The sequence below is a fragment of the Oratosquilla oratoria genome, chromosome 23 (genome assembly GCF_046742065.1).
Source record: "Oratosquilla oratoria isolate Oo_2021 chromosome 23, ASM4674206v1, whole genome shotgun sequence".
Lineage (NCBI taxonomy): Eukaryota > Metazoa > Arthropoda > Malacostraca > Stomatopoda > Squillidae > Oratosquilla > Oratosquilla oratoria.
The window spans coordinates 14687813-14697929 of NC_134799.1; the positions used below are offsets into that span (position 1 = coordinate 14687813).

Here is a 10117-nt window from a genome sequence, read left to right on the forward strand (position 1 = left end):
CGCAGGCGACGTAGGCGACACAGCACAGGTCAATGGCAGATTTCCTGTTGCTGAATTGAAGTACAGCTTGAGCTTCTCTCTCACTTGAAATGCTTCTAGGTACGCTACCACAGCGTTTCAAGTGAGAGTTGTCAAATTGTACTTCAATTTAGCAAAAAGAAATCTGCCTTTGTTCTGTGCTGCGTCGCCTGCGTCGACTGTGTCGCATGCGTCGCCTGCGTCGCCTGTGTCACCTGCGTCGCCTGTGTCGCCTGCGTCACCTGTGTCGCCTGTGTCGCCTGTGTCGCCTGCGTCGCCTGTGTCGCCTGCGTCTCAGTTTGCGCTTAGGCTCATAATGAGATATGAGGGTGTAACGCACTACTTTATGAATCCTCGGATGACCAGAAACTGGCATTAACATTTCCCACATAACAAACATCAAGTATATTTATCATGATCCCTTTTCGCACCAAATTTCCGTTTTTCTTTAAACAGTCACAAATTTGTTCTCTATCTTCGAACGTAGTTACATCTTCGTGTCGTATCGGATGTTGCACATCTCTGGGTGAAGATGCGAGTACGACTTGAGAGGAACACAGACGTGAACTTCTTGATGAGCGTGTGGACCGAGTCCCACTCCAACTCCTCCTCCTCCATTACCAAGGACCCCTGGAGCCTTGGTACTTGTTCTGCTGCTGCTGCGGATCAACCCCGTGCTGTGGACAGACCTGGTAAGGACAGAGACAAAGGGAAAAGAAGATATGTAAATTTATGTTAGCATATACGATGGAGTCAGTTATCTATCCTATTTCGGAGGATTAAAGCTTGTTTTCTGTACATGCAAACGTATGCGTACACACACACACACGCACACACACACACACACGCACACACACACACACACACACACACACACACACACACACACACACACACACACACACACACACACACACACACACACACACACACACACACACACACACACACACACACACACACACACACAAACACAAACACACGACTCGTGGCGCAATTGGAAGGGTTCCTGGCTGCCACTACGGCGTTCCGGGCTCGAGTCCCGCCCAGGGCTGAAATAATTTCAGTATAGCTGCCCTGCGGGTCGTTACTCCAACTATTGTGGGCAGGGAATTGGGTGTGTGTGTGTGCGTGTATGGTCACAGCATTACCCATAGATCGGTCATATACGAGTATGAGCTCTGAGCTCTCTTCTTGGAGGGGAATAGCTGTCGATCACGAGTCCAAAGCGTGACCCAAGACCATGTTGAATCACACCCATACGTACACACACACACACACACATATATATATATATACATATACAAAATTCACATTTGTTGATAACGAACATTTTCTCTGTATCCAAACAGAAGGGACCTAATAAGGAAGAGCAACAATGGGATTAGACCCTTTGTGAGAAAGGAAGTCCTTTGTATTTGTGTTATTATCAGGACATGCCCGTCCTTTATACCCTTGGCACACAATCTTGTTAAAGATAAGCTTAGGTGGTGATGGATCAGATGTCTCCTCCCAATTACCAAGTCAGGTTCACCCGCTCGTCACTCCTGAAGTTGACAAGCAGGCGAACACCGTATGTGACATACACAATATCATATGCTTTGTTGTCATGACACCAGCAAGTTCGTGAGTATATATATATATATATATACCTAAGGCTCCTGTCACACGTATCGACTTTTCGCCGTGCGCCGTCCACGACACGACGTCGTGCTCTCAAATAACTATGGGTGTCTGTGGACACTTTCACGCGTGGTTGTAGACGTGGCGTGTGACAGGGTACATAGACCCGTGTTTTTTTTAGAGCACGACGTCGTGTCGTGGACGGCGCACGGCGAAAAGTCGATGCGTGTAAATAGAGCCTCAAAGTCCCGTAGGGAAGTGTATACAACAAACATGACTGATTCCTTTTTCAGGTCACGGGTTTTGTGAGTCAAAGTTGGAAAAAAAAGGAAAATATAGTGGTATCGTTATTTGGTTACAACATCAATTTTTTTTTTCTACTGTTGGAAGTGTGCTCTCCTGTGGCAAATTACACTTCCATAATGTATTTGTAGAACAGTTATTACCTTTTCTAACTGCTTTCCTGGAAATATGATGAGTGAACTCGCGCTTGTAATTGTTTGTTTCGAAGTTTATTTTGTTTTCCTCGTTCCTCTATTACAATCGTGTCAGCACAAAGGCAGTAGGTGAGGTCAGGTTAGGTTGCGTTGCGTTGCGTTGGATTGGGTTGCACTGCGGTGGGTTGGGTTGCGTTGGATTAGGATGCGCTGCGTTGGGTTGGGTTGCGTTGGATTGGGTTAGGTTAATTGTGTTGCGTTGGGTTGTATTGCGTTGTGTTGGGTTGTATTGCTATGGGTTGGGTTGCGTTGGATTGGGTTAGGTTAGGTTGTATTGCGATGCGTTGGGTTGTGTTGGGTTGTGTTGCGATGCGTTGGGTTGTGTTGCGTTGGGTTGGGCTGCGTTGTATTGGGTTGCGTCGTGTTGTGTTGCGTTGTATTTCATTGTGTTGGGTTGCGTTGCATTGCGTTGTGTTGCATTGGGTTGTGTTGTGTTGCAATGCGTTGGGTTTTGTTGCGTTGGGTCAGGTTAGGTTTGATCATCGCGCTACATGAATTACTTGAGAATATATTGAGGAACCTCTTTGCTTATATGGCGAACTTTACATATTTCATTGAGGTTTTTGACCGTAGCGAAGTCGATTTAGTTCACTGGAGAGTGATGAGGATAAGAAGTTTATCTGAAGCTAATAAAACCGTTTTTTTAATTCAGAAAATGATTAAGCCACTTGCTTAGTCAACCCCATTGCTCAAATGATGCTGATAAAAACAAACGTAGGGGGGGGGTAGAATGTAGTCGACGCCCCCCTCTGCCCCCTCTCCTATATACTGTTCCGAATCTTCAAGTCCCTTGTTCTCCCTGTCTTTGCTGTACGGCCGTGAGACATGAACACTGAATCAAAACTAAAACCAACCAGAGAAGAAGAAACTGGAAACGGTGAGTCTGTATATTTCGGCTGGAAGCTACAGTCCTCTTCAGCGAACACAAAATTCTGACTTCAAGAAGCCTCGCGATGTATTTGGTCTCCAAGTGTCTTAAGTGTCTTCGGAGAATCATGGTGTGTTGCTGGAATGTCTTTGTATCGAAACAGAGAATGTGCTGTGAGACTCAGTGAAGGCAAGTTACCCTCATCCTAATTCATAAACGTCAATTCCGGCTGTTTGGGACATATGACACGCCTCCCTGATGTTGATCCTATTCAGCGTTGTCTCCACAAAAGACAAGCCTCGATGGAGGGCGAGACGAAGAAGGGGGACGCTCGGAGAATTCATGTCTGGGGCGAATTGATCGTATCTGTTGAGAGTTGTTTGGAGTGGGATGGGTGGGTGTCTGCATGGAAGTTTCCTCGAAGGACTGGCGCCGCTTGGGAGTGACGCAATGCGTTCTTTAACGTGTGCTCCCGATTGGTGAGGTTTCCAGAGAATGTCCAAGGAAAAGCTGGAAAGATGCTGTCGGTGAGGCGTTGGGGAAATCCAGCATTCCAGGACTGGAAGAACTTAGAAGAAACCAGACTCTATAGGGCAGAGGGGAATGGAGGAAGGGGCAGTCCCGAGTGACAGAGAATCATCCCGACAAATCAGCACAAAGACTGTTTTGACTGGCGTCTCACCTGAAGAAATCATCTGCGGCTTTTGTTGAGGCAAAACAAAACCCGATTCTTTTCCTTTGGAGGAAAGTCGCGTGACGGAATTCAGTCAACATTTCGCAACTTTATACAAATTTGTTCGTACTTGATAAGTTTTGTATATTTAGAAATCTCTTTTCGTCCTTCATCCACGGTGAAGCTCTCTAGGTGGAATAGTGTCGTCTAGCGTTATCTAGGACGGAATCAATAGTGTCGAACTAGAAAAGGGGGTGATCGAAGTAGAAAAGGGATTGGTCGAACTAGGAAAGGGACTGATCGAACTAGGAAAGGGATTGGTCGAACTAGGAAAGGGACTGATCGATTTAGGAAAGGGATTGGTCGAACTAGGAAAGGGACTGATCGAACTAGAAAAGGGATTAGTCGAACTAGGAAAGGGATTGATCGAACTAGAAAAGGGATTGATCGAACTAGGAAAGGGATTGATCGAACTAGGAAAGGGATTGGCCGAACTAGGAAAGGGATTGATCGAACTAGGAAAGGGATTGGTCGAACTAGAAAAGGGACTAATCTAACTAGGAATGGGATTGATCGAGCTAAAAAGGGACAGATCGAACTAGAAAAAGGACTAATGGAACTAGAGAAAGGATTAAACGAATTAGAAAAGAGATTTATCGAACTAGAAAAGGTACTATTGAATCTAGAAAAGGGATTGATGAAACTAGAAAAAGTACTGCTCGAACTAGGAAAGGGACTAATGGAACTAGAAAAAGGACTGAACCAATTAGAAAAGGGATTTATTGAACTAGAAAAGGGACTGATGAGTCTAGAAAAGGGACTGATGAATCTAGAAAAGGGACTGATCGAACTAAAAGATTGACTGATTGAACTAGAAAAGGGACTGGTCAGATTACCGTGGTGAAGATCTAGTAGATCCGTTTAGTTGAGTTGTTTCTGTGCTTCTAGAAACTTGGCGGTCGTTCGTATAAATCCTCTGTTCACCAGTGTACCTGGCAGATATTAAAAAAAAAAAAAACACCCATCAGTGTTTAGCGCAAACAAACAATCAACAACCTAACCGCGAAAAACTGAAACAAAAGGACACAAGTGTCTAAGACCCCTTTCACACGTATCGACTTTTCGCCGTGCGCCGTCCACGACACGACGTCGTGTTCTCACATAACCATTGGTGCCTATGGACCCTTTCGTCTGTGGTCGTGTGAAAGCGCCCATAGACACTTACGATTATTTGAGAGCACGACGTCGTGTCGTGGACGGCGAAAAGTCGATGCGTGTGAAACGAGGCTAAAAACCCGGCGGCGTTCCTCAACCCTTTTTTCTGCGAATTCTGACTCCTTGCGAGTTTGTTGCTTCTGTCAACAGGCAGTGTTATTCAGACGAGGGAAAGGAGGGAACCTGTTTGCTCAAAGAGTCCCTCACTTCACAAAGCCCCTCCGGCTGAGTAATCGCATTCGCTTGGTAGAGGGTTCGAATCCCGTAACTCCTCTCCGATTCCCAACAGTGACTGTTACATGTCCCAGTAGTCCGAGTGCATCATAGGGCAAGGGTGACGGCTTCGGCCGTAGGTATTCAGCGCCTCCTGGTGTAGACTCCTTACTAACATCCCATACAATCCCGCATGTCATCACTGTACCACACCCGATCTCAGACTTCTGCCAAAAAAAAAAAAAAAAAAATTCAACGCAGCCTTTGTACAATTAGCTCCTAAAACTATAAAGAAAGGGAAGGATTTTTAGGTTCCGGAGAGAGAGGATCAGGGAAGCTTTGGAGGGAAACAAAAAAAGGGAAACGATGAAGTGAAAAATAGGTAATTCATGTACGTATCAGAGTTTTGCTGCAGACAATCCACGCCATTTCCTGCCGCAGTCTTTCACTGGGAACTTTTAGACCAGAGATTTTTTTTTTTTTTTTTTTTTTTTTTTTTTACCGGACAGAGCCTTTCCCAGCTAGACATCATTATCATCGTCATCATCATCATCGTCGTCGTCGTCGTTATCGTTATCGCCAACGGCATCATCGTCATCATCATTATCATTATCATCTTCATCATCACCATCATCGTCACCTTCATCGACATTGACATCATAATCATCGTCACTATCATCATCATCACCATTATTATCATCATCATCAACATCATAGTCACCACCACCACCACCATCATCATCATCATCATCATCATCATCATCATCATCATCATCATCATCATCATCATCATCATCATCATCATCATCATCATCATCATCATCATCATCATCATCATCATCATCATCATCATCATCATCATCATCACCATCACCATCGTCATTATCATCATCACCATCACCATCATCATCATCATCATCACCCTCCTTTCGTTTTTTCTTTCTTGATCTCCCCTCCTTCATCGTCTCCTACTCAGCTTCAGCTTCTTTGACTCTTTCCTCCTACAGTTGTACGTAGACTCACTTCATACTTCCATTCTCCTCTTCAGCCTCTCTTCTACTCCACCACATCCTTCCATCCTTCTCCATCTTCCACCATTCGGCTTTCCAGTTTCCCCATCAGGGAATTCCTTCATTATCATTACTTTCACTTATTACTTTTATACGTGCCTTCAATTATCCACAAGCACGTGTACGTAAACACACGCGCGCACACACACACACACACACACACACACACACACACACACACACACACACACACACACACACACACACACACACACACACACACACACACACACACACACACACACACACACCTCGATGGCACAGTGGTTAGAGTTCCCGGCCGCCAAAACGGTGGTCTGGGTTCGAATCTCGCCCAGGGCTAAAATTATTTCAGTATCGCTGCGTTGCGAGTCGTTACTCCAACTCTCGTGGGCGGTGGGTTTGGAGTACGCGTGCGTGTAAGATCACAGCATTAATCTTATATGAACTCTGAGTTCTCTTCGGGGAGAGAAATAGCTGATCACGAGTCCAACACGTGCTCCAAGACCATGGTGAATATCACACACACACACACACACACACACACACACACACACACACACACACACACACACACACACACACACACACACACACACACACACACACACACACACACACACACACACACAGCATTACCCATAGATCGGTCATACGAGCTCTGAGCTCTCTTCCAGGAGGGATATAGCTGTCGGTCACGAGTCCAACACGTGATCCAAAGACCATGGTGAATACACACGCACACACACACGCACGCACACACACACACACACACACACACACACACACACACACACACACACACACACACACACACACACACACACACACACACACACACACACACACACACACATAAACACACACGTACGTATGTACGTTCTAATCATTATTTTGTTATTGTCCAATCACATACGATGTGTTGAAATTCACCGTTGATGATTGATGGGTTTCCTGGTTGCGCCACAATTGAACAGAACGAAGAGTTTACTTTCCTTATGAGATCGTTTTCTTATTCTTCTTTTAAAAAGCTTTTGACTAGTTATTTTACATATTAGCCTAGTCAGAATTTATAAAGTACTTGGTAATATACGAATGCTCGCTGGCCGAGTGGTTTAGAGCGTCGCCACTTGCGACGGAGGTCCATGTGACGGCGGTTCGAAACCCTACCGCGAGCGAGTTGGACCAAGGGCATGGTTCATTAGGTTCCACGTTACAAAGTCCTCTCTAAGGGGCACCGTCCTAACCTTCTGATAGAGGGGACTTTGGGACGTTAAACCGAATCAATCACTTTGTAATATCCAAATGGGGGAAATATATAAAAATAAAAGAAAGAAAAACAAACAGTGAAGGAAGGTAATTATTGACGAACAAATGTAAACAACATACGCCATGAGGCGCTGAACCTAGAATCCATCACCATTGGCCCATGTGCTGTCACCAATAGGTATGCCATTCAGACCTGAGACACGAAAACTCACGAAAACTCACCATCTCACTCCCGCGCAGTGGGAAGTGAAAAACCCCTGGTAGGGTAAAGCCCTGTCAGTTGCGGCAAACCGCTGAACTTTCTTACCCGACGTTGGGTCGCCTCCCTGCCTGGACAGTACTGTCGGGAACCCACGCAGGAACCCCGCACCGGATCGCGAGACTTGAACTCGCAAACTCATGAGTTCAAGGCAGTAACCACTTCGTGGAAGGAGAGATCAAAGACAATCGGCCACGCTGAGCGCGCGGGTGGTGTGTTCTTTTGGTAATAGCGTTTGTGAGCGGCCGCGTGGGTGTGTTCTTATGTCAGTAGCGTTTGCGGTCGGCGGATCAAGATTGGATAGAAAATTTATCTTTACTTGGACAGAATATAATGTGTGTACCTCGGACCAAAACTACCAAAAGAATATCAAGTACCTATGCTTTGATGGATTACGTCCCTTTGCGAACGCCAGAAAACGATGTACACATGTATGTATATATACATATATATATATATATGTTACAGTAAGAACACGTACCTAGGGATTACGCATAATCCCTGAATGTTTATTCAGTGAATACGCGTAATCCCCGTTTCACTAACCTAACCTAACCTAACCTAACCTTACCTGACCTAACCGAACCTAACCGAACCTAACCGAACCTAACCGAACCTAACCGAACCTAACCGAACCTAACCTAACCTGACCTAACCTAACCTAACCTAAGGTTAGGTTAGGTTAGGTTAGGTTAGGTTAGGTTAGGTTAGTGAAACGGGGATTACGCGTATTCACTGAATAAACGGTTAGTGAAACGGAGATTACGCGTATTCACTGAATAAACATTCAGGGATTACGCGTAATCCCTAGGTACGTGTTCTTACTGTAACATATATATATATATATATATATATATATATATATATATATATATATATATATATATGTATGTATGAAAAAATCCCACTGTCGAAGAAAGTAAACGGATGAAGAATAGAATTAACTGTATATTTCGACCACTCTCTGTGGTCCTCTTCAGCGGACCACAGAGGACCGCAGAAAGTGGTCGAAATATACGGTTCTATTCTTCATCCGTTTACTTTCTCCGATAGTGGGATTTTTTCATCTTACCTATATGTCACGACATAGTCCCTCTGATATATATATATATATATATATATATATATATGTGTATATATATATATATATTTATGTTTATATATATATATATACAGTACATACATATATATATATATATATATATATATATATATATATATATATATATCAACCACACTAACTTTTCATCTTAATTCCATGTCATCACGATCGAGACTGAATTAAAGTGAAAAGTTAATGTGGTTGAAAAAAAGATTAATATATGCACTGGGGACCATTCAGTATATGTATATAGATATATATATATATACATATATATATATATGTATACATACATATATATATATATATTATTTATATATATATGAGAGAGTGAAGATGGGCTAAGAATACATTTATTGTCCTAACGTTTCAGTCTCTAGGACAATAAATGTATTCTTAGCCCATTGGCGTTTACCATTCCCCACCTATCACACTCTCATTTGTCTCAAACATTTTTAAATATATATATATATATATATATATATATATATATTACAAGAGATAGAAAGAAACTGTTGAAGAATCCCTCAGTAGACATGACTTGCACAACATTAAATCTCTGAAGAAATAAAAGATCTTTCAAGATTAAGCCAGATGGGGAAACTTGCAGGCACCTCTAATAAGGATTACGCCCACTACAGGGAGATGAAGTAAGAAGATTGAAAGGTACAGTGATTACAGCATGTCTGAATGCTTTACTACAGCCCAGGACGTAACCATTACGTTACCCGAGAAACTTGATTCTTCAGTTTCAATTACCAGTTATTGAGTGCTATCCTATCTCAAACATGTTTCATTAAAAACGAGGTCATTGTAACATGATTGGGTACGCTGACCAAAATATATATCAGAAATACAATAATATAACTTTTGATGTTGCTGCACGTACACAAGTTTTATGAAAAAACAAAATAAATTATTTTAACAAGACTTGCGAGTCACCGGCTGCGCCCGTCCCTGCTTGGCCGGGGTTTGGCCTTCGCTCCTTACTCAATATCTACAAAATGAGGGACAAACAAACCAACTCTCTCATTTTTTCATCTTCTCGTCCTTAGAAACACTAAAAATAACCAATGACCGGCAAGATAACCTTTACCGCTCTATTGACCAAATATTAGAATTTGCTTATCATAGGAAATTAGATTTTTGAAATGTGTTTTTTTTTTTTGTATATACTAAGAAATATGTTAAGGAGACAAGGAGGGAGGTTTGCCATTTAAATGATACACACTCACACTCACCCACACCCAAACACACGCACGCACGTACGCACACGCACACACAGTCGGTTTGATTAAGCTTCGGTCGTCTCTCCATCTCATCTATTTTCA

At 43.2% G+C, this 10117-nt stretch overlaps 1 protein-coding gene across 3 annotated transcripts in view; it reads right to left on the minus strand.

The window, feature by feature from the left end:
* Positions 1 to 265: 265 nt before the first annotated feature.
* Positions 266 to 10117, minus strand: part of LOC143037978 (RYamide receptor-like) — a 127631-nt gene continuing 117779 nt past the window's right edge. The window contains exons 9-10 of one of the 3 annotated variants that reach the window (XM_076206737.1): positions 4576 to 4671; positions 266 to 707 (exon numbers count right to left, since the gene is read on the minus strand). In XM_076206737.1, coding sequence (XP_076062852.1) covers positions 506 to 707; positions 4576 to 4671 — 298 coding nt within the window. In that variant the 3' untranslated portion in view covers positions 266 to 505. The remainder of the gene's footprint in view (positions 708 to 4575; positions 4672 to 10117) is intronic. The other 2 variants (XM_076206736.1, XM_076206738.1) reach the window with 2 other exon arrangements.